This window comes from Furipterus horrens, unplaced genomic scaffold (assembly GCF_987537825.1).
Source record: "Furipterus horrens unplaced genomic scaffold, mFurHor1.1.pri manual_scaffold_6, whole genome shotgun sequence".
Classification (NCBI taxonomy): domain Eukaryota; kingdom Metazoa; phylum Chordata; class Mammalia; order Chiroptera; family Furipteridae; genus Furipterus; species Furipterus horrens.
In genome coordinates, this window is record NW_028327176.1 from 15,287,830 (window position 1) to 15,313,917 (window position 26,088).

The 26,088-nt window shown below is 42.6% G+C and overlaps 1 protein-coding gene across 2 annotated transcripts in view; it reads right to left on the reverse strand.

The window, feature by feature from the left end:
• Positions 1–26,088, reverse strand: part of BABAM2 (BRISC and BRCA1 A complex member 2) — a 340,273-nt gene that overhangs the window by 75,004 nt on the left and 239,181 nt on the right. For both annotated transcript variants that reach the window (XM_090280995.1, XM_090280994.1), the window contains exons 8-9: positions 4,562–4,661; positions 1,243–1,313 (exon numbers count right to left, since the gene is read on the reverse strand). In XM_090280995.1, the coding sequence (XP_090137121.1) occupies positions 1,243–1,313; positions 4,562–4,661 (171 nt within the window). The remainder of the gene's footprint in view (positions 1–1,242; positions 1,314–4,561; positions 4,662–26,088) is intronic.

The window sequence follows — 26,088 nt, forward strand, 5'->3', positions numbered from 1 at the left end:
AAATGGTGTGTCATTTATTAACCACTCTTTATATTATAAGTACTTTCTCAAAATGTTCAAAAATAAAGCTGAGAAATCTTAAGTATGAAAGACTCATGTGAGAGACAGTCAAACCGCTTAGTGACAGCTCTATTTTGGACAGATAAAAATTTCACTATGGGTAATGGGAACATTTCTTGAAATTGTTTTGAGGAGTCAGACATATTGCTTATAATTATGCCACACTTTGTAAAAGTATTATCCCAGGGGATGGCCAGCCTTGGTTTTCATTTCATGTTCTCTTTCCTATTCCCACTTTCCTTTTGTTCCAACTTCTTCTTTAATTTGGTGTTACTGCATCTACCTTCCTATACTTAGAAACCTTCTCTGGAATACGGTGGGCTGGAAGCAGACCACTGACACCCTTAGCGCTTCGCCCCCATAAATGGGTGCATTTTTAACGCAGCCTTGCAGAAAGTGCGGTCCCTCTCCCACTGAGCTGTGCCCCGGCAAGAGCGTGGCGAGGCCTCTGCCATCAGGTATGGAAATGGAACTGCAGGGCAGCAATGCCTGGCCACTCAAAGGAAAGAGTGAGCGTAGGGGGCAGCGGCGGGAGGAGATGCCCACCCAGTCACTGCAGTTACATGCTGCCCCTTTTCCCTTGGAGTGCCTTCTTGCAACTCCTAATCCCTGTGGGAGTGGAAGTCCGGTTGGGAGATCTGAGTTCCAAGAACCCGGGTCCCCTTCCTGGCTCTAGTGCTTCTGGGTATGTGACCCTGTTGGTTTACTAAACTTCTCCAAGTTTTAGGGCTTTCATCAGTGACACGTGTCACTAACGCCTGTCTGGTTCACCTCCCGATGACTGGGAGCCGAGGAGCTGACAGGGCTGTGCAAACCGGAAGGCGCCCTATGCCAACAGGCAGGGCTCCCAGCGTGACCGCTGTGCTTGGCACCGGTCAGGCTGCTGCTTCAGGGAGAGATTTCGTTTTGATATTTGCTAAAGCTGGAACAAGTCTTCCTGGGGGCTTTAGTATAAGCAATATGTGAGATGCATACTGTAAGGTTCTAAAACAATTTCTTTTAATAATCATATGCTGTTTAATTTAACCTAAAAAGGGAATCTTCATGAAAGTTCTGGATACTATGTCTGGATCAGTGTTGTGTCTTAGCTCTCAGATCAATGATCTTTGACTGTATCTCACATTAGGGTCATTGGGAAGCAAGGACAGCGCTGACACACGGCTCGAGCAAAGAAAAACTTACGTGCCAAAGTGACTGAGGAAAGCAGCAATATACTCTCTTCTTTTGTGATATCCTTGAATCACATACTGCACCTGGAATAGAAACCCAAAGCTGAGAAATTTTTAAATGCTTTATTGAGAAAAATTTCAAAGATTCAGAGGAGTAGAAATAATAGCAAGACGAACACCCATGTTCCTGCCACCTATATTCAACAACTGAATGTTTTGTCTCTTTCTTCATCTAGCCATCTACCTACCTACCAATCTATCAATCAATCTGGCTGAAACATTTCAAAGAAAATTAGAGATGTCACGGTCGTCTGCCCTAAATACTTCAATACGCATCTCCAAAAAACAAGACATGTTCCTGCATAACCACAGTATCATTACCAGACCCAACACAGTCAGCAATCTTTCTTTGAATATACCTAGTATCCCATCTACCTTCAAACTCCCCAGGTACCCCCAAGACAATGTTTTAAAGCAGGTGTAATCAATCAGGCACCAGGTGATTTCATCTAGAAAGCCTTTTAGGCTAGAATAGTAGTACCTCCGAGGCTGTGTGTCCAAGTGTCTATGTGTGTGCATCTGCACAAGCATATAGGACACCGACTTTTCGGGGAAGTTGCCTTGTAGAATGTTCTGCATTCTAGATTCTCTGATTCTTTCCTTTTTCCACTGTCCTCTGTATTCCCTATACATTGAAAGTTAGAGCTAAAGGTGTAATTAGATTCAGGTTAAATGTCTTGGGCAAAAGAAAAAAAAATCATAGTTAATACTGGTTTGATCACTGGTTAAGGTGCTCATCCCACTGTAAAGAGATGTTTGCCCTTTGCCACAGGAAGTAATCCGTGGGTGTACCTCTCAAAGCATGTAAAGATCCAGTTCCTCATAACTTCTCACCTAATGGTTTTAGTATCTGTTGGAGGTCTTTGTCTGAATCAATTATTTCATCAGGGACTAAAAAAGTGGTGATTTTTTTAATTCTATCATTTCTTCTGCATGTATCAGCTGGAATTCTCTGTAAAGAGCTTCCTCTCATCAAATAGGATTATTTAGTTATCCTGAACGACAACTCCTATTGAAAAGGCAGTAATGCTTAAGTCTTCCTTTTTAAATTCTTAATACTCAGAATAAGGAGTGTTGCAATAGGAGATTTTATTTTGCCTTTATATTTTTCCTTTTTATCACCAAATGACAGTTTCTATGAAAAATTGTGAACTCGCCCTGGCTGGTGTGGCTCAGTTGGTTGGAGCAATGTCCCATAGATGGAAAGGTCCTGGGTTCAAGTCTTGGTCAAGGCACACACCAGGCTGTAGCTCTGATCCCAGGTTGGGGCCCATACAAGAAGGCAACCAATCAGTGTTTCTTCCCCCCCTTCCCTCCCTCCCCTTCTCTCTCTTTCTCTATCCTCGTCCTCTCTAAAAGGGATGAAAAAATGTCCTCGGGTGAGGATAAAAAAAAATAATGAGAACAAAAGTAAAAAAATTGTGAACTCAGTAAGTTAGGCATCTATCTGAAGGTTAGTTATTTACCCATCAGCTTTTAACACAAAAATACATTCCTCACAAGTTGGCAAGAAACAGTCGGAGAAACATTGGCTATAGTCACAATAAGTTTCCACGGCTAACAAAAGCTCAAGATAAATTGCTTGAAATAACCTCAACACAATTGGTACTGATAGCCATGTGGTACACTTTAAAAGTAAAACAATTCTATTTATATAATAGGGGTTTATGTCAATTTATGAAACAGTGCTTACTTTGCAGGCTTAATGCAGGATTAGAAATGTTATTTCAGGAAAAGGAAAACAGATGATAAGTTTGCTTAAGTGGCTTTGTTTAAAAAGGAGATGAAAACAGTTCTGTATACTTGATTTTACAAACAGAAAACCATTTTAACAGAAACCCACAACAAAACTGGCTATAAAGTTAGATTCCAATGTAATTATGGAAATTCGTTCGAAGAGATTGTTTCTAAAAGCAGCTATACTGTCCTCATTTGTAGCAAACAGAAGAGCATCCATTTTAAAAGACAAGTAAAATTAATGAAAGGAAACTGGATAAGAAAAACAAACTGATTTTATTTTTTTATTTCCGGGGAAATGGTATTATAGTTTTTTGAAAAAGAAATGCATAACTAGAAATTAATCTCAATGGGAAAGCTTTAAAAAGGCTTTCCTACTCAGTTCTGGAAGACCAAATATGCATTTCCCTCCATAATACTGGGACACAGATTTGAAGGCAGTGCAAAGCCTCATAATGTAAATAAGATTCTGTCCTCTGATCAGTTTTGCAGAAGGGTGGAAGCTGGGGAATTCGGTCCAATCAGAAGCAATCACTCCATGAAAGTTAAATACCCTAGAATCTGTGCCAAGCCCACAGACTGCAGAGTTGCCAGATTTTAGTTCTCTGACATTTAAAAAATAATACTGAAGCCGCCTTTGAAATATTATTGTACATTTAAGAGATTTTCTATGTAGAGATAAGCTGTCTTTTTTTTTTTTTTTTTTGAGATGAGCTACCTTTTGAATGAAAGAGACAAACAAAAGATTTATTTTGCAAGGCAGTGTGTACAAATCAATAGGAGCAAAGAAAACAGTACTTTGGGAATTGAATTAAGCAAATTGAGTCAGTCTATGCAGGAGGAGAAAGTCAGTATTGCTTGTGGATTAATATCTCCAGTTTTTAGCTAAACACGGGCTGAACATACTTTTAAAAAATATCTGACAACAATCATTAACGCAAACTCAGCTACTTGCCAATATATTGGCTCATTAATGCAGCTTACAGAAAGCTTCAGATAGTCTGATGTGCCTGGTTATAAGGTCCCTCACCTGGAAACCCCGCCCCTAGCAGCAGGACTCTGGCCCACTGCTCCAAGACATGGCAGGGAGAGTCAAGAACTGACTATTAAAAAGTGAGGTAGAGAGAGGCAGCAGGGGATGAAGGCAGCTCTACCAAATTATCCTACTATAACTAGTGAAAAACCCGCACACACAAATTCACATAGTCGCATGCATGCAGAGATTATTAGAAAATGAAGGAGTTCAAAAATTTTAAGCCATAACAAGATGTGAATTTAGCAAATGATTAGGGCACAGAGGAAATGCAAGAAAGGGGAGATACAAATTTAAAAGATGAAGAGAAGACTGGAACAAGAGGTAAGAATCTCCAGAAAAGGAAGAAGGAAAGCAAAGAAATAGAGAAACCGATGGATTGGGATTCAAAGAGGGAAAGGCTGAAACTAAGGAGACAGGGTGAAGGGGATGGCGCTTGCATGACGATGCTGGGCGGGTGTGACGCTGGGGAAAGAGCCTCACAGGCGGGGATCACTTTTACCTTGTTGGTGAGCAGGTGGCACACCTGAGGAACGTAATCGATGAGACAGCCTCCTCCTGGGAAGGCTGGAATGTGAAGAGCCGAGGAGCCTCCAAGTGCGCTGAAAGGACAAGAGCACAATGGACACTTTCTTAGGGCTAAGCAGTTGGAGAAGTGATTCCCCCAAACAGACTTGGCTTCTCTTAGCGAAGTCTGCCCACCAACTGTCTGAATTAATGGTGAGATGCGGGCTTTGCTTTATGATCACTTTTCTGTATTTCAATCCATTTTGTTAATCAGCATGTTTATGTTACACATGACTAACAACTAAGGATTAATAACAACTAATGCCTATCACACAACGGTAAAAATTAGCAGATTTTAACTGGCATGGATAATGCCTTACCAACACTAATGGGTTTACCTATTACTGAAACGTAGACGTTTTACTCTTCGTTAAGCCCAGTTCAGTGCCGGGGAAAGATCATTCATTAGACACCGTAATGGAGCTAAACTGAACTGATGCAACGTTGTAACACTGCACTGAAGGCAACAGTTCGGCAGTTCACCAGCTTTCCTGCCACAGGCAGCTGCCCTTGGGCTTTACTTCCCTCATTTTTAGCGTAAGGCAGGTGGTCCGGGGCAAGTGTTGCAAACTCCTGGGTCTACTCGGCCCGGGCCGATGATGTAAATGAGTGGAGAGAACTGGAAATTTTTATGCACAGTGGGAAGGGCTCTCCATTGCTCAGCTCCAGCTGATTTCTGACATGTAGGAACATGAGCCTGGTTTTACCGTATCCTAATTTTTCAAGTGAAAGCAGAAATCCAGATTATTTAATCTCTCAACTTTTAAATGGTGACAACTAATTAAACACTCTGAAATACTGTGTTACCTGGTCCCATGTTTTGGGGCTAATAGGGATAAGAAGTCTGCAACTAGTCCAAATAAACCTCGATATTCAATTCATCTAAACAAGAAGGTCAAAAATCACTGATCTAAGAACTAGGATCCAAAGTTGAGCCAGTAATAGTTCCCAGAAGTTTCATGGAGATTCCCTTTTTAATTTAAATTAACCAGCATATGATTATTAAAAGAAAATTTTTAGAACCTTATAGCATGCATTTCATATATCCTGAATCTCGATTTCGCCTTCTTTCCTACTCTTATTTCCCTTTGATTCTAATTTGTTTTTTCCTATTTGAACTTTATTTTAATGTACTACATATTTCTATAATCCCTTAAACTCTCTCTATAACGTGATGGAATATAAGACCCCTAAAATCCCTTAATGCTATGATTATTCATTGTCCAAGTACCCACAGCTACAAGATTATAAATGGAAGCAAAACATCTCAAAGTAACAGCCTAGAAAATCATTCTTACATATAATTTAGAGCAGACAGACTCAGTCTAGAGTTAGTGATACAGGAAATCATACGTATAACTACTGAAAGGTCTCCAGACCCAGCCTGTCTCCCTATTGACTAAACTTCTAAAATCATGTTTTCTGATAATAACAAATGTTATCTTTATGGGAATGAAAAACCCACAAATAAAATCCCAGGTGATGTGAGGAAGTCAACATGGAGCAGAAATATTCACCATAGACTTTTACTACTCAGACGATACCTAAAAACCACAAACACTGAGGAAATTATCACAGCTTTGGGTAAGTACGACACTAATGACTCATCTACACTCTGCAACTGCACAGACTCAGCACAAACGTCACTTCCACTTGCTGCTCTTGGAGGAGACACTGGATCAGATTTAGCCTAAACCCTGAAGGCCAGGAAAATTCCTATGGCTTCTTGTGGACTGGAGGAAGGCTTTGTATCCCGTCTTTTGCATTAAAAAGTACACAAAGGGTCCACAACTAACTAGAGGTTCTAATGGTACCATTAGGATGAAAAACTGATTAGGAAGAAAATTCTACAGTACAAGAAAAATAAATCCAATATTTATACCCTGTAGTTACTGGTGAAATACCCATATAATAGATAATACAAAGGCCCAGGCTTCTCATAGCTTACTCAAAGAGCAACAATCCTTAGCATAATAAAATCCCAAAAAAATAATAATAATTTGGACAATTCCTAGGGATTGATTGCAATGGGCTTTGACCTGCATAAAATATTACAGGATAAATTCTTAATCATTCATTAACTTGAATACAAGGAATGAAAAGAGTCTGTGGCTAATCCTTGAAACTGGAAATTCACTCTCTCTGCTTCTGAAATACAGCCATTAAGCAAAATTACCTATAATGACGGAAGAAGCGGAGGTGTGCAGAAATCCAAAGACCAGCTGCTTTGCTGCCAAGCACACAGCTCTGTTCTCTGCTTTGGTGATGATCAAGAATTAACACTTGTTGCTAGGTGCTTTCTCATTATCTAATTTAACCCTCCCCACAATTCAATGAGGTAGGAATTATCACTGTAATTTTATAGGTAAAGAAATTGAGGTTCAGAGAACAGAAGAAATTTCCCTGGGTTCACACAACTAGAAATGCTATAGCCAAGATCTGAACTCGGGCCTTCCTGTTGTCAGAATCCATGCTGTTACTGCCGAAGCACGCGCCTGTCTGAGAAGGAGAGCTTTTGTCTCGAAGGGACTCCAGGGATGAAAAGAAACAGTCGATCTGGTCTGGCTCCCAGTCAGCTGGGTCAGGATCCCAGTGAGGCCAAAGGGCTTCTGGCAGCGCTCAGGCCACTTCTAACACAGGTGCTGTGAGGTACTGCTCGTCTCCCAGGACAGTTTTCCGCAGAGAGCAGAGCGAGCATTCTTCTCAGTTCGGTTTGTATCACATCCTCTCCAACCCCAACCATCAAACAACAGGAGTCACTGAATCTTGGGCGGGAGGGACTCACCACTCTGTCATGTCTAACTGTGAATGACTTTGATAGCTGCGCAGGGTAAGCCTCAATGTGTGAAGCATTTCAGATACTGCCACGGATATTTTAAATGAGTTTCTTTTTAAAGGACACCTATTGCCCCCTTTATTTAACTCAGTGCAGCGTGGTTTTTTAGCTTGCAAGGGTACTGAACCTGACTTCCAGCGTCACACACTGATAACTGCTGCTGATTCATGTATAAATATCCGCCTCACGGGTAAATATTTAACAGCTTGCTATAGCTTGAATGCTGCCCTGATCATGCTGAATAAACAAAGGTAAGTGCCATAAAATAAAAGAGCTATTATGTTTTGAAACGGTACAAGACAGAGGTAAGACCTTGGGATCTCTATTTAATATTCATGAATCAAAATATATGGGGCTGAGCAGGTACAACAGAAAACTCACTCTGTGCCGTGATTCCAGGGCTCGCTGAGCTGTCCCCAGGAATGCAGGGCTGGCTGGAGCGAAGGCAGAGCCTGCCTAACCCCCTGAGAGGCTGCCTGCGGCTGGGGAGGACTGGCAGAGATGAAAGGGACCACTCACTGGCTGTGGATTCTTCTGATCTCTAGAGCAGTGCAGTGAGAAAAGGTGAGGAAAAACTGGTGCGGCCCAGTCTCAGGCTGAACTTGGGAGGAGAAAGAGGTGAAAAGGGCTGTTTGGAGAAAGTACTTCCTATCTCTTTATGGACTGAAATGAAACAGGAAATTAGCTGATGATTTTTAGAACTGACACTGTAGATATAAATTAGAACGACAAGGCCAGAGTTGGAGGAGCCTTTCCAACGATGGGGTTAAATAGACCAAAAGGTAACCGGAAAAGCATTCCCCGCCTCATTGGCTCTAAAAGTCAGATGTAAAAACTGTCTATGATAAGTGTATTAATACTCTTGTTTTCCACGCAAATAAAGCGAATAGAGCCCTTTGTGAACCTTGCTCTGTCTGCAAATACTCAGAGCATCTCTGATATTGAAGCCGCGCCTTGGCTACAGTGAGATAGCGGAAAGGAAATATTTTTGAGCATTTTGACATGAAAAAGTGCAAGGAGTCAGCCTGTCTGAAACCTTGACTTGGGACACTGAGGTTTGATTTTGACCCATTGTAGTATAACAATTCTCTCCTCCCTGTGTGGGGTGCTACCTTACTGGCCAAATAAAACAAGCAAACCATGATTTGGCACGAGAGCAAACCAGAAGGGCCAGTGATTCTTGCTTCTTGCTTCTGCCAGGTTTGCTCTTTGGTTCTACTCTTTTTCATCAGGGTAGTGGGGATGGCATGACTCTCAAAAAGGCCCATCCCTCTCAGGGGTTAAAGGGTCTGAGTAACAATCAGAGTCACATTAACACTCAAACAGCATCAAGCACTCCAAGTGAGACTTTATTCTAAAATGCCTCTAGTTTGTGTGTTCTGTGTGCCAGGGATCTGTTGAGGAGCTGGCAGAGACCCTGGGATCAGCCTCAGGGACCTGCTTCGCCTTTGAATCGGGTGGCCTTCTCCAAGCATGTTTCAGGGCCATGCTGGAGGCTGAAGCATGGGAGTGGGGGACTTCCCGGTGGTAGACAGACACAAGCTTCCACTAGCCCCCAAGTTAAGAGAAAGCCTAAGGAAAGGGGAGCCTTCAATTCAACAGACACTAACTGCAGCCCAATTCTGTTTAAGGTCTTGAGTTTCCCATTCTGAGTATGTGACTAGGCACCGCTATTAGTCCCCCAAGGCAGGGAAGTGCCAGAGACCTCAAGAACCTGGGGCCCTCTGTGATGCCAGAGTATGTTTCCTTGGGGCCTGCCAGGAGAGCCATCACAATAAAACAGAAGTCACTGTCATTTATTAAGTACCCACTTTTGCCCGGGACTCCGACAAGCATTTCATGATCTCTAAACCTTACAAGAACCCTGCCAAACAGACTTAATTAGCCTAATTTTCAGATGAAGAGACTAAGGTTCTAAGAGTCTATGTATCTTGTCCAGGATTACTCAGCAAGTAAGTTGCAGAGATGGGCTTGAATCCCAGCCTTTCTGGTTCCAAAGCCTCTGTCCTTTTCCATTTGAAATTTTGTCACAGAAAGATGGTGTGACATTTACTCAAATTGTGGTATAAGTGGCTGAAATTATCCTCAAAAAAGTTTTCATCCATAAAATTCATCACCTTGTTATCTCACTTTTTCTTAAGATATCTTATGCCACAAAAAGTTAACTTGGTAGGATAAAAAAAGTCATGTATAGGTTCTGAAAACCCAGCAGTATATAAATACTACATTAAGGAGAGACTTAAAAAAAAAACAACTGGATTTTCTTTTTCCTAGTAAAGCATTTTCTAGAGAGTTGTTAACCTTCATCTCATTTTATAGATGCAACTTTGAGCCATCTCCAGTCTCTGAATCACTCAGTTAAACAAAATCAAGGTATAATTCAAAATGGAAAAATTTCCATGAGTCAAACAGGAGATGAAAACAGAAGATCAGAATAACAAGTGAAGCTCCCAAGTAGGAGAAAATCTGGGGAGTCCAGCTCGCTGAGAGGCTCATTGAAGCACCAACACAGGCCCGGCCACACTGTCTGTGCCTGACCTGGTATTTCCACTCAACACACTTCCGGCATAAACCAGGTCTTTACTTAGAGGGCCTACTAACAGGTCTACTTTACAGTAAAGCACTACATTCCAGTTCTTGTTCCCCATCTTTAGAGGGACATATAAATATGGAAATGTCCTGAAACAACGGTAAATATGATTAAATATTCAAAAAATGTTCCTCTGGAACAAAGTCTAAAGAACTTGAAATTGCTAAGTTAAATTACTTAGAAGGCTATGGAATTATTAAATAGAATAATTTGAAAATGTGAATGCATACTATATGAATAATTTAACTCAGCTGTTCTTTGCTTAGGTGCAGTACCCACGAAGAGAGCTTAAAAGGCAATATGAGGAATTAAGCTGGAAAATGAGTTCTTCACAGAATGGAGTAGAGAATGATAGCTCCACTTATGGCGCACTATGTATCAGGTGCTTTTCCTATACGATATCATCTCTTCTTCACACTAACCTATGAGAGAAGTGCTGTCCCATTTTATAGGTGGGGAGGCTGCAGCTTGGAGAAACGACATACCCTCTCTACGGTCACATCGGTGGTAAACGGCAGACAGGCATCTCACTCGAGGTTTTTCAGCCCTAAATCTACTCCACTGTCAGGTCTTTCAGTTATCACTGTTGTGACTTCTGAATCCTTGTCAGGACCTGCCATCGGGTTCCACGTGTGTGAGATTCAACAAGCTCCTGGCCTGGGTATTTCAGGCAGAGACCTGCGCTGGCTGAGCCCCTGAGGCTGTTTCCAGGAACATTTATTAAACTTATTTAGGTACCTGAGCTAAATGATTGGGGCCTTTTTCATTCTAGGCAAATGAGACCCTGGAAACCTGAAGACCGCTGAGGGCCACAGGACCTGACGGAGCCTTCCCAGTGGGGAGGGAGCTGCACGCAAACAAGGAGACCTTACACTTAAAGCAAAGCAAACAATGGGAATATTGTAATTGCAAGCACAATATGTCTAATGACATGAACACTAACCAAGTTTTTGTTCAGAAATGTGTATTTTAAGTTTGTTAACATCTCAAAAAAGCCTTTAAAGGACAGTAATCTTAACAGATGTCCACCATCAGGATTTTGTTAGCATGTGGGAAAGCATTTAAAGTAAGTTCCCTAAAACAACAATGGTCTTAGCAGATGTTCTATTAAAATTTGGTATGAACTATTTATAATGATGCCCGGCCACGCAAGACGAATGGGCTAAGGGAGAGAAAAGTGCCTTTTTCCTTTTGTTGCATTAAAAAAATTGTTTTTATTGATTTCAGAGAAAGAGGAAGGGGAAGAGAGCAGGCGGGTGTTTGGGGGGTGGGGGCGAAGAAAAACATCGATTTCTTGTTCCATTTACTCAGGCAGTCATGGGTTGTTTCTTGTATGTGCCCTGACTCAGGATCGAACCTGCAACCTTGGTATATCCAGACGACACTCTAATCACCAACAGAGCTACCTGGCCAGGACCCCCTCTTATTGCATTTTGATCCCTGACCTATTACTTAAAGCTGAGTCCATCACAATTTCTTTAAGAAGTGGAGTTATTTTCAAATACCAGTCAGGAACGAGTGAATTTACTATCAGTTTGTTATAAATTTATAACTCGGAGGCGCCAATGAATGACTTTACTGCTCTGCTACTAACATGTAGAAGTTACTTTTCCTATAAATTACCTTTGAAACACATACAAATATCAAATCATCACACTGTACATTTCAAATACCCTACAATTCTGTCAATTATACTTCAGTAAAGCTGGAAAATAACCGACGCATACAATTGTTACCCTAGACTAAATCCACAAGCAAGCACTTGGCTAACTCCCTCCTCCTCACTGCGCACAGGTTTTAATGGTGGTCAAAGAAGATTCAGAGAATCAGAAATGCTCCCTCTGCCTGACCAGGACAGAGAGGGGAATCCACCTGATTCTGCTTACTGAGAGTACGAAGGCTCAGGCATACATCACTGGTCTCTGTGGTCAAAGATCTAATATGTAGAGACCTGGGCATGCACACACACACAGATACCAGAGGACGAGATGACTGGTACTCAGCACTTCACGTTTCCAAAGCACTACTAGTTGGTTTTTACAAGAGCCTTACAAAGTAGGTAGCAGGTATCAATCTACTCACTGTAGAGATGAGAAGACTGAGGCCTGACATGGATGACTTCCCCGAGGCCTTAAAGCTAGTAGTGCTCTGCACTAGTAGTTTCCATGATTGTGTAATAATAATTTGGGAAGCTTGCTAAAGACTCAGATTCCACAGAATCTGCATTTTAACAAGTCTCAGAGTGGACGCAGGCGCAGGCGGCCCTCACACCGCTGCGCCGTACCTCACTCTGCTATGCACACAGGGCCCAGGAACAGGGACAGATGTGGGCAAAGCAAAATTTTCCCATCCCAATGGTCACTGACTGTTTGAAAGGGACTATGAACAACAGGAAGGTAAAGAAAACACAGACGTGCTCTTCAGGAGCTTATAGCCTAGGATGGGCCATTTATGGAGACAACCAGAAAGTAAGGTGATTACTGCCAAGTGTGAACATGGGCAAAAGGAAGAACGTAGTTACAGGCAGGTAACCAAAAGGCAAGACCAAGGAACAGTCCAATCAAGACTGGGCTGGAGCAAGGGGACACAGAGACTATTTAACAGGGCAAGGCCCAGGATCAAACGCTAGAACTCTGAGCAGCAGACCATGGGTCCTGGACCACAGTTAGCAGGCTCCCCAAGGCATCCCCTAGTAACTGGGCATCTGCCTGGACACAGGATGGTGGGTCCGGATGCATGACAATATGAACTGTGCAGGAGAGAAAATCTGAGGTTAAAAAATGTTATCCTGTTTAGTCACAGAGTAAGAGATGTCCTGGAGATTTAAAAAAAAAAAAAAAAGTCTTGGGTATGAGATTGACTCTCAGCTAGTCTCACTGCTTTAACATATATCTTTTATACTGATCATTTCCAAGTCTTCCTTTAACTTGGGACTCGGATAGCCAGCTGCCTACTCAACACCTCCACTCGGGTGTCTAAAATGCATCTCAAACTTAACCTGCTCACAAGCAAACCCTGCAGGCAAAACCTGCTGTTCCTGTACTCAGCCCAATTCAGTCAATAGCAGCTCCAACCTATTGGTTTTGCGGACCAAAAACCTCAGTCATCCTTGACTCCTCTCTCTCACACCCCACATTCAAGTTGGGTCCCATCTACCATAATTTCTCGTCTGAACATTTGCCTCCCAGAGTAAGCTGGAGCTGCTCCCATCTCGGGGCACTGGCCCAGTTCTTCCGCTGTTCTCTCTGCCTGGAGCCCTCTTCCCAGCCATCTTCAGGGCTCGCTTCCTCACTGTTTCTGGTCTTAGTCAAATATCAGCTTCTCAGTAACGCTTCCTGAACAGCCCAGTGAAAATAACCCACCTCCATCTCTGTGTCCCCTCTTCTTCGTTTTACTTTTTTTTAACAGCACGTTTCCATAAGACATTCTATATACTGTATTTAATTGCCTCCCCCCACACCCTTCACTAGAATATAAACTCCTCCAGAATGGGAATCTGCTTTCTTCACTGCTGTAACATCAGAAACAAGATGAATGCCAAGTTCATAGGAGACACTAATATTTGTGTCCAAAACGGACATGAAAAGTCAGTGGATTGAGCGTCGGCCTGCGAGCTAAGTGTCGCTGGTTCGATCTTCCAGTCAGGGTACATCAGAGAAGGAAAACTCTGACTCCAAAAAACCTCCGCTGCCTTGCGGCATACCTCTTCAGGGGAAAGGCTAAGGGAGTAAACCCCGACAGAAAATCCGGAGCCGGAGTCCCTAAGGCGGTTTGACGTTGTAGTCAACACCGGCAACTCCTGCGGCGCACCTGAACCCAAGCTGTATCGACTCCGTCTTTCCCTTGGACCCTTCAGCTGCGAAGAGAGGGGGGGGTCTGCTGCATGGGCAACAGCAGACCCTCCATATTACCCTGCCCAGGCTCTGTAGCTTCAGCGTCATCGCAAGATGTCGATTCAACACGGGAGGAGACAGATACCATGTCACTCCCGAGTCGGACTGCACAGCCATTCTCGGCGGTGCAGATAGACTCTTAAGAAGCTACACCATCGTCTCTCGAGACGGACGGCTGCCGACGATATATATATATATATATATTTTTTTTTCTGAAATAGTCATTGTGAAAAGGAAGGTTTCAAGGGTGTAGGACAGGGGTTGGCAAACTTTTTCAGTAAAGAGCCAGATAGTAAGTATTGTTGGCTTTGCAGCCATAGGCTCTGTCGCAACAACTCAGCTCTGATGCTGTAGCACAAAAACAGCCATTAACAATACGTAAACAAACGAGCGCATCTGTGTTTCAATAAAATTTTATTATGGACACACTGAAATGTGAATTTCACATAATTTTTACGAGACACAAAATATTATTCTTTCAATGTTTTTCTAATCGTTAAAAAAATGTGAAGATCATTCTTAGCCTGCAGGCCATACAGAGCAGGCTGCAGGCCAGTTTGGCTACCGGGCTGCCGTGCGCTGACTCCTGATCTAGGATCATAGGCTCATTCCACAGTTCTACAGACGCTGAAGGTAGGGAAAAATATCCAGTGAGAAACATACGCAAAAAGACCTACATTAGTTAACAAAAATGCAAAGCAGGTAAACCATAAGCGTTAGCCTTTTTCAGGCGAGGGCAAGGTGAACATTAGGCAAATCCTGGACTAACTGGGAGTTCTCATAATAACCCTGGATTGGAACTCTGCAAGAAGGAGCTATTTATATGATTTCGAATGAAGCTTGAGGCATATTCTGGTGCTTTTTACTTCTATGCTAGGTGAAAAAGCTGCCTACAAAAGTCTTCCTCCCACCCAAAATACTAGCTGTTAGTTGGTGACGGATCCTCAGAAATATTAAGATGAATCATATATGTTCTTTTCACAGTGCAGAAAAGATAATTTTAAAACTCAGAAAATGTCACTTTGGGTAGTCACAAACCGCACAATACGAAGGCTGGCCAGCCTGAAAATTGTAAATAAATAAAATCCTGTTCCTGCGTGGAAACCTTTTTCCTCATTTAGATTCCAATGCTTGTTTTTAGGACTTGTTGCCAAGGCTGGCTGGTGTTGAAACGTGTTGGGTCCCATAACCTGCTGACGGAAGGCAGCCTTTGTTCTCCGCCCCTCTTCCCTGGGGCCCCACTTGGTTAACTGCTGTTCTTGGTAACCCAGCGCACGCAGCCTTGATGATCTCAAGTTGTGGCCTCCCTGTCTCCTGAGCTCTGCCTGGGTCGGCCTGAAAGGCACCAGCTGACAGCCAGGCTCAGCCTTTACCCAGGCGCGGGGAGAGGGATCTCTCTTCTTTCTTCTTCCTGCTTGGAGAAACAGGTATTTTTGTCTTTGATCCTGAAGGTCTGCTTTCTTTCTCTTGTCCCTAAACAGTTCACTCCCTCTCTCCCCCCAGCCCCTCCCTTGCCCTTTTTTGCAGCTTCATCACTTTTCCACATCGCACTGTTTGGCACAGGAGGAGGAGGGAACCACATCAAACACAGGAATGCAACCACAAACACTGCCTTGAGAAGCGAGGCCCCCAAGATTTTTTTTTTGTCAATTTACCATTTTTAGACTTGTTCTCCCATAATCAAACCCTCCCTATCGTGTTAACAATGTGGTGCTGTGTCAATACATTGGAATTCTGCTTCAATCAGCAACCCAGAGCTAAATAGGAAGACGAAGCAACAAAATGTTGGTCTTACTGCTAACCTTGAGCTAGGCCTGTACTTAGGACGGGTCATTGGCTTCTCGATGGTTTGCAGGCCAAGCCTTCAGTATTGTGAGCACTCAGGGCCGCCAACAGGGGCCCACAGCAGAGTCTTGAGTGTGTAGGCATGCTTCTGCCCCTGTGAGAGGAGCCCTCGCTCTAAGTGCCACACCCTGAAGCATGAAGCACCCCAAATTTTAGTAAGCCTGCAGAAATTTAAAAGACACATTCAGCTTACAGGCAGCAATTCCTGGGTTTGGCTCTGTGACACTCAAGATGTCTATAGTTATCACTAAAGGGCTGCGTCAAGTTAACGTGGGTTTTTAAAAATTAAAAACATGTGTCCATCATATAAAGCATTTAGGGACAACAATAAGGTGCCACAATTCCAAACTCCGAAAGTCACTATTCCATGTCCGCAGGATATGTGTTATAGTTAATGTTTAACAAGAGCTGGCTAATAGTCATCACAGATGAAAACACCAGTTAGACATAGCGATTTTATCTTCTGTGACGAACTTGGAAGTATTTCTGTTGTTGTTTGGGTTTGGTTCACATGGAGTAGTTACACACCGCTCTGGTTAAAGGTGGAAGCCAGCTTGTTGTTGAACATCATCTACGGCCGATAGAAGCAGTCAACACACGGCCACTAAAGCAAGTCCCCACCTTCATTGACCCTGGCACGCCCAGGTACTGTGCTCGCTCTCGCTCTCTTTCTCTCTCTCTCTCTCTCTCTCTCTCTGTCTCCCCCCCCCCCCTCCGCTTCCGTCCCCATTCCACCCCCACCTCGTCTCTTGGGGTGAAGGGGAGGGGTAGAAGAAGAAAAATACCTCTTTCCCATCCCTGTTCTAGGGTAGCATGTTAGACTCTCCAGGTAGAGAAATGTATGATTTGAAAAACTAGAAATAAAAAACCCCAAACCCTATAGCTGGTTCTGATACGGATTAATAGGACAGATTTTTCAACTGCCCCCCGCCCAGCATGAGAATCACTGTGGCAAGCATACCGAAAGAGTCTTGCGTCCTTGAAGTCACAGCCCTTTTCAACTAATAGGCGAAACTGCTGCCCTTTTTGGGATACTCAGCCTGCACCAAGCTCCAGCTTTAAGGGGGGTCACCACTATGTTGTTCCAGTTGGCCACTGAGGCTCCTGCCCCCTTTCCAGCTCCTCCTCCCTGCCACATCACCACAGCTGCCCAACAGGACAGTGTGATGCCGGCCATCAAGGCGCTGGACCATGAAGGGGAGCGGGGACAGCAGGCAGGAGCCTGCCTAAAGCAGCCCCTCTCTGCAGTCTGCGGAGGCAGCTGCTGCCCCAGGAAAGGTCCACTGATGTGCGCAGCGGTCACCGGCACTGGATGGGGGTGCTGCCCCCTTTGCAAAGTACCCCTCGAGGCCGTGTGCCCCCAAAGCCACAGGGAAAGCAGGAGCCTTTTCTGGAGCACAGCGGGGAGAGGGAATCAAGGGGAATCTGAAGCGGCAAAGATTGAGGAGGCCATAGTATAATCGGAATTTTAACAAAAATAACAATAACATGTATGCAGTAGAAGATCCCTGTCATTTTAAAAACATTTTTATCTTCCTATTGTTTACTTACTAAGGGAGAAAAGTGGGAGTTCAGCTCTGTTAATGTCCATCTGTGCAAAATTGGGAGGCTGTTTCTAAACAGCATAATTTATTTACCTCTGTCTTTTACTTTAAAAAAAAAAAAAAAAAACCCATAGGTTTAAATACTACTTTTGCCAAATTTTCTACAATAGATGTTTCCAAACAGCCCTGACAGTAAGCCAGGTCTGCACACCTGCAGAGCAGGCATCAGCAGAAGCGGCCGGAGGCCAGGAGGAGGGCAGGGTCGGCAGCTCAGGGAAATCTGTTTGTGGGGAGCCTGATAAACAGGAGGCAGACGTGTCTGCCTTCTTTAACCCGGGGCGCAGATGCAACAGAAGAAGAAAGGTTTAGTCGGGAAGGGACCGGGTTCCGGTAAATGTCGACAGGACAACGCCAATTTAATTGGCTAAAAATAATTGAGGTTAGCTTAAAAAACCCAGTTTCTTGGTTGCTTCAGAATTTTGATTTTCGTAAGCTTTCAAAACCAAAACACTCAAAATTTATTAACAGAGTAATATGAATAGCTTAGAGGGAACCGCAAACACAATTTCTTTCAAAAGCTGTATGCTGCTGAATCCTGACTCCGCAGTGTGGATGTATCAATACTGCACCGCTGGCATCTGCGGGCCTGAAGTCATTTCACTCCCACTTCCGCAGAGGAACATGGTGAACGGACCTCTTGGTGTAGGGATTCAGTTCAAGAATTCTTGACTCTCAGAAATCCTGGTACGCTCCCAAAGTAACAGTCCCGTAGAAGTCTATGTGAATATTTATAGTCTTTGAGGTAGAGAGGGAGCCACAGTTTCTGGGCCACCTGGCAAACCCTGAGCAGCCGAGTGTGCAGGGCTCAGGGGTCCACCACAGAGCTTCCGGCCCCTCAGGAGCAGCCCCAGGCTCACACGATCGCCTCTCTTTCCTCACCCACCAACGCTGCTTCTCAATAAGGCTGCAGTAAACTCAGGACGGCTCGCTTTTCTGGATGCTTACTCACTTCTCTAGGAACTGAGCTGGGATCGGGGTTCCTTCCGAGTATAGGAGCCCTTACACTCACTCACATCACATCCTCAAACTATTAAGCCGCAGCCACGCTCGCAGGCTGAGCAGCGACCACACCAGTGGACTCCTGGAGTGCACATATGGATCAGGCATATTCTGAGAGAGGGGAGCATCCTCAGAAAGGTGAGGACCGATGTCATATGGGTAGGACCAGATCACAAATGTACACAGGAAATTTCAAACAGCTGGACTATCTGTCAATGGAGCAGTTGAATACATTAGAGTAAGATCTTCCAATGGAGTACCATGCAGCTGCTAGAAAGAATGAAGGTGACCTAAAGGTCCTGATTGAGAATAATGGCCATGACATATTGTTCGAGAAAAGAAAAAGCAAGTGGTAGAATAATATATGATATTTCATACCATTTTTATGGCCAAATTAAACCAATAGTAACAAAAACCCAAATTGGATGAACAGGGATAACACTAGGAAAATACTCAATCTAAATACTTGGCATTTCCCAGTAAATCATGTTCCCTCTGCCTCTTCAGTGAGACTTGAGGCTTAGTTGCTGAGGGAGAGGGTGGTGCCACCCAGGTCAGAGAAGCCCCCAGTAGGGAGAAGAAGGATATAGCACGGATGAGCACATCCTGCCACAGGAATGGAAAGGAACTGGCAGCAGGGGGAGAGATTCAGAGAGAACAGGGTCTGCCCCCGTGTCTTGGAGACCTTCCTTGGGCCTCAGAGGAGGTAGACAGACAGGGAGAGACACAGCAGGTTGGGGTGAAAGGATAGCTTGAGGTTAACTGAGGGAAATTCAAATGGAGAGGGGTTTTAATTCTGCCTCCCACTTGGGGATGAGGAGATCATGTTGCAGAGTGACTTTCAGAGCAAGAGGGAGCGACAGTAACACAGAATGATGGCATTTTACCTCTTGCACTTTGTTCTTTGGTGGGAATGAAATTGGGATTGGTGGCTACAGTCAGCACATATTACTTTTGTAGGGGAGAGAGAGAGACAGAAGGACAGACACACACACACACCAAGGGATAAAAATAAGCAAAGGTAAAGAATAGAAGGTGTTGAACTTGGTGAGTGCTGGTGCGACAGGAAGGGCAATGACCAAATCAATGAAGTGCCTGAGTGGTGTGCACAGTATTTCATAGTTTGTTTTGGTTCTGGGGTTGGGAACTGCAAATTCCAAGGGCTTTATGCTTCCATACTATTGATCTAAATTCTACTATTTAATAGGAGAATAGCCATAACAGCTAACATATACTGAGTACTTTTCATGAGCCAGGCATTATACTGAAAGCTCACATTTATTAGCGTTATTCCGTCCTTACCAAAGCTCTGTGAGGTTGACATATTTTACAGATAAACAACGAGGCTTGGCAGGTTAAGTGACTGCCTCAATAAACTCATCCAGTAAATGATGGACACTGGGTTGAGCCAGGCCACCCAATTTCTGAAGCCACATATTTCCCCTGTGCTCCACACCCTGCCTCCCCCCACGGAACATCTGGCCCATCTGGCCATGGGGGCTTTAGCAACCACATAGCTTTTCTGGTGTCCAGTTTTCTTATACGCACAACGAGGATGGGACCAAGTAATTCAAACATCTTTTAGTTCTGTCATTCTACCCTGGTCTAATGCAGTAGTACAGGCAGGAAGGCAGCTATTTGGATTCAAAAAGCTAGGAGTATATTTTATTAAAGAAAGCTTTAAAAGAACTCCTATAACAACTAAAGGTCCAGTCTTAACTTACAAACTTTCCTAGCATAAAATTAAGAAATAGTGACTAGTTGGTGAAAACATAGTATTCAGAAGCAGAAGGTCAAGGTGCTGGGAAAAGGGCAGCTACTAGATCTGGGAAAGAGGAACACAGCCCTGACTGCCCAGTGTGATTTTTCTCACCAGCCCTGGATGCACTGAAGTCCCTGCAGCCAGCAGCAACACAGTTTCATTTTGCAACAAGGACACTTGGACATTAAGCCCTACATGCTTGCTTGGCTCCTCAACAGGTTGCCCAGCCTTTCAAGCACCATCTTCAAGGTCCTGTTACTACTACATGTTCTTCTCAGCCCTATTCGTATGAGCTAAACATGACACCGTCTCTCACTGAATGGCTTCTTTGCTGGCAATCCTCTGCTGACGTTTTCTCTGATTAAATAAAAGAAAGCTCCTACCACAAATCTTGAACAAGGGCAGGCATTTATAATGGGCAGAATAATGGCTCCCCACAAATGTCCAAGCCCTGTCAATATGTGACCTTACATGGCAAAGAGACTCTGCAGATGAAATAAAGGTTAAAGACCTTGACATACTCTGGGGTATCTGGGTGGGTGCAATCCACTCACCTGAGAGGAGAAGAGGAAAAGGAAGAGGAAGTGAGAGAGATGTGACAACAGAAGCCTAGACAGCAAAGACTCGAGGAGGGAGAGGGAATGGACCTGCCGTTGCTGACTTTGAAGATGGAGGAAGAGGGCCATGCTGAGGGATGCAGGAGGCTTCTGGAACCTGGACAAGGCCCTCAGCTGACGTCCAGCAAGAATGTGGGTTTTGCCCAGGCCTGCAATACAAGGAATTGGATTCTTCCAACAACCCGAGTGAGCAAGAAATTTTCCCTTAAAGTTTCCATAAAGGAATACGCAGCCTGCTGACACCTTTATTTCAGCCCAGTGAGACCTGTACTGGACTCTGACCTATAGAACAGTTAGATAATAAATTTGTGTTGTTTTAAGCTGCTAAATATGTGGTGGTTTGTTACAGCAGCAATGGAAACCTAATACAGCACTCAAAGTACAACTGCTTCTTCCAGGAAACATGATGAGATGTTATCTTTCTCTCCACGACAAAATAATGATAGTAAAGGCATATGTCTCACTGAGTAAAATCAGTAAGTCCTTTCTGATATGAATAGATGGATAAATAAGTAAATAAACAAATAAGGAAAGCACTTCTTTATAGTAGAAAGACAACTAATAAATGTAGAAGGAAAGATGAAACTAGAAAATCATTGATGGGTTTAAAACTAGTGGTTGGAAGTCTGATAAGGATATTTGCAGTCTTGACACATCTCCCTACAAATTTCTTACTAATTACAAATATAAAATTAGTGATGTCAGAGTAAAGAAACCTCGCGGACATCAGCTAAACCACGTGACCCAAGTTAACGTCATCAATCCTGAGAGAAACTGGCAGCATGTGCCCCTGGGTCTGATGCCCTCAGGGCACACCGCAGGTCTGTGCACTGCTGCCCAAAACTCACAGCTGAATCTGAACACAAGGAAACCCAAACTAAGGAACAAAATAGCTGGTCTGTACCAAGGTCAAGAAAGATAAAGAGAGACTAAGCGGCTGTTCCAGACTAAAAAAAATAAAATAAAAAGACATGACGACTGACGACAATGCATGATCCTGGATTGGACCCTGGACCAGGGTAAAAATGCACTGAAGAGTTTATTGGAACAATGGACAGAATCAGAATACAGATTGTGGATTAGATAATAGCATTGTGCCAATGATACGTTCCTGGTCTGATAACTGCACTGTGGCTGCGTAAGAGAATGTCCGTGCTCTTAGGAAATGCATTCTGAAGCATTGAGGGTAAAGGGCATCATGTCCCCAACTTGCTCTCAAATGGCTGAGTTCAAAGATAATCATAAAATATAAATACACAGAATGATAAGGTAAATTGGGCAAATGTAAACAACTGGTGAAACTGGGTAAAAGATAGAAGACCGCTCCTCATTCTCTTATAACTTATTCTCTTAAGTTTAAATAGCAACAGAAAACAATCATCCCAAAACCCTATAAATTATTCTTTCAACTCTTACATTTATATGAGATCCACTGTTACATGACACACAAAGAGAATTTGGGGGGAAAAGAAGAACTTAAGTTCGATTAGTTTAATTTTTTCTAATGTAATACAATATATAACTGGCTAGGTGATTTTTCAATTCATGTCATTAATATGAGATATAACACCTTGAATATAGTAGGTAAGTGATAAGTATCTGTAGACTAAGCATCAAGTAGTTTTAGGCGGAAAGTTAGCATCCCGAATAAAAGCATGAAGATACATAACATAATATGAAGAACGTAATTTTTAAAAAGTAAAAATTAAGCTTAAAGTGTGAATGAGCCCAAAAAAATGAGGTGGTTAAGAGCCTTTGCTCTGGAGTCAGACAGACCCCAAGGATTTGAAATCTAATTTGGCCACGTAGTGTATTGACCACAGGGCAAGTTGTTTTAAACTTCCCTGAGCCTCAGTTTGCTCATCTGTGAAATGGGCTAATAAAGCTCACAGGGCTACTGTGAAAAGTGAATTAAAGATTCATAGAAGGTATTTAATGAGTGCCTCACACATAGTTTTAAATGTTATAATCATTGAGTTCTAATACTTCCTTACTTGTTTAATTGCTTCTTTTCACAATAAAAAGAATCAACATTCAAACAAAAGTAAAAAAATTAACTCATTTAGTGGGTATCTACTGGGTGGGAATCACACTTTTAACGAACTTAAAAAAAGAAAAACCAGTTTGCTCTGGAGGAGAGTGCAGTTAAAGGTCTCTCTTTGCACTTCCTGGTCATGACTCTAACTGGCCCGTCCTTCTCCTCCCCCACCCCAAGACTCCACAGCTTTAGACATGTCTCTTCAAAGAGAGAACTGCTTAAGCATGTTAGGCTTCCTACTCTCCCTACAGTTGATTTTCTTGAATCTAGGATGGCTACCTGTATCCTTCTAGCCAAACTTGAATTGTTTCTTTAAAATTCTAAATTCCATCTATCCAGCTTCCTTCATGATCACTCTCAAGTGACCCCTTTACTACAGTTCAGCTGGGCACCGAAAAATGCTCTTACTGATCAAAGAATTATTGACCTCCACACAGCACTTATGAATATAGCTAATTCCTCACACATAAAATGCCTTCTGGCCATTATCTCTGCCCAACCACATCCATCATCTTTTCTAAAACACTTAAATGAATGCCAATCCATGAATCCTTTCTTTTCTCCCCATTTTAATCACTTTATTATCTTTTTATTTTTCAGAAATAATTTTTTGGCCTTATTAGAGAAATGTACAATAAGCAACTGCTTTGCTATTTATTAAAAATAAAGATAACTGAAAGGAAATTATGATTTTTCAATTGCTGAGTATTAAAGCTGATCTGAAGCCTTTTTTGACCACCATAAAATTTATCACTCTACTCTTCATTCACTCAAAAAATATTAATAGACGCGGTAGAGAACAATATAAATACAATTCTTGCTCTCATAGAATTTACATTCTAGTTAGAGACGATGCAATAACAAAACAATATTAACCTGCAGAGAACAGAAAGCGCGAAAAAGGAAGTAAAATATAATGTTGAAGAGCCTGACTATGTATGTGGGAAGGTAGTGGGAGGCAACTTCAGGGAGATCAGGGAAAGCCTCTCAGGAAACCAATTCAAAGAGAGCAAACGATCAAGAGGAGCCACACAAGTAAACACCGGGAGGAAAAGAGCCACTACAGTAGAGAGAACACCAAGGGCAAACGCCCAAAGGCGGCAAATGAGCCCTGAGTGCTTCAAGCACAGAAAGAGGCCAATGAGGCCCAAGTGGAGGGCACCAGGGGGCCAGGAGAGAAGGTCACACGTGCTGGAGTATGAGGTGATGGTATGATGTTTGGATTTTATTCTTTATCCATGAGAGGGTTCTATATTGCTTCTTGCTTCTTATGGTAGATAGTTCCTGTAAGCTCCCCACGTAACAGGTGCTTGTTAGGGGCATAAATCATGGGAAAGAAGCTAGGAGAGAAATGGAGCCAAGGCTCTAAGATGTTGGATGATGGTTCCTGTCACCAGCATGTACATGTGCTTCATCAACCTTAACTTGAGGTCAATAGGTCTGTTATACTACATGAAAACAGAGTTGTCATGGCAACTCTAATTCGATGGTTTTCTTTCCAAGGAGGATGAACCAAACACTGCACTTACAGGCTGGTTTGGTTCTCTAAAATACCTAAAAGGGCTACAATCCTCTACAAGCTGAAACACTGAGTACAGGGAGTGCCCCATTTACCAACCAAGGAGGTTTCCAAAGTTGGCTTATTTGTGAGGAGTTTAGGGAATGCATTTTCCTTCAGAAATAATGTTGTAAAGGAGGCCAGACTCTTAGGCCAATACACTAAAGCTCTTAAAAATTCATGAAGCAGCAGACATACTGTAAATCTGCATTGAGAAAATAACAGAAATGAATTTTTTTGAAATGTAGCAATTAAACAAAAATTGAGTTGGTGCTTTTAATTTGTCTTGATGATGTTATTTGAGGAAAAAAAAGGTCTAATTAGAATAAAATGAGCAGAGAAGTGGAAAACTTAGTGGAGATTCTATTAAGGAATTCTGAGGACCATTAAAGCTTTTAGAGGTTAATGTCACTAATTGTTTTATTATTATGACTTGAAATTCAGGTGTCTCTCAGGCAGCTTAGTCATGATCATAATCCTTTTTGCCTCATAAGTAGTGAGTACACCAGGAGGAGAGGCTGTCCTGAGGTTGCTGTGCTGTGTTGAGATTAAAGAGGAAGATGGCTTAGAATATAATTAAGAGCACTATAAGAAACTGAAAAAGTAAAATGAGGGAGAAAGAGAAAATTCATCCAAGAGTAGGCAAGATTGGAGGGGCAGAAACTGGTTCTCCTAGGGCTACTGGATTGTTCCCCAAAAACTGGGGGGTGAGGAGGAGAGAGAAAAGGGGAGAGAGAAAGAGAAGACATGTACAAAGGGAACGAGTGAGAAGTTAAGGACCAAAGGCTGACTGGTCTTAGATGTGTGAAAGAAAGTTTTCATTCATTTATTCAAACATAGGGGGTGTTTGAAAATTAAATGGCACATACTTCTAAGATTGAATCTGTGCTTCATATAACGGTCTTTTATCAAATGCCCAGCATAGCACTTAAAAAGTAAGAGAGTTTAATAACTTATTGTGAAATATGTGAAGGCTTTAACAACAACAGTTAATTACTTATTAAAAGTCTATTATGTGTTAAGCATTTATATATATTATTTGATTTAATCCTCACAACAACCTGAGATAGCTATTAGTTCCATTTTACAGATGAGAAAACTAAGGTCACACATAGTTAGAAAATGATGAAGATCACATTAGAACTAAGCCTGGTTCCAAAATGCATGCTCTTAACCTCTCTGCTCTATATCTGCCTCAAAGGCCAGACCTTCAACAAGTATCTGGTCAATTTCCCTTGACATATATCAATCCAGAATTAGTAGTAACATGAATTCATGTTCCAAATTGCTTCCTCTGGAATCTTCCTCTTTTTTAGGTTACTGTATTTTATCACTGGTAACATGAAACCTGCAACGAGTGAGTACTTGGGGAAGGCAGCAGTTACAGGATAAAATTCACTTGCCAAATTATATAAGCATATTAATAGATGCAGAAAAAGAATTCAACAAATCTAACAACCATTCATGATAAAAACACCCAGCAAACCAGGAATAAAGGAAAACTTTCTCAAGTTGATAAAGAACACCTACAAGAAAACCTAGAGGAAACACCATATTTAGTGGTAAAAAGCCTAAATGCTTCCCCACCTAAGATCAGCGAGAAGGCAAAAATGTCTGCTTGCATCACTCTTATCTAACAGAGTACTGGCAGTCCTAGCCAATGCAATAAGGGAATAAAACAAAATGAAAGGCATACAGATCAAAAAAACAAAATAAAATT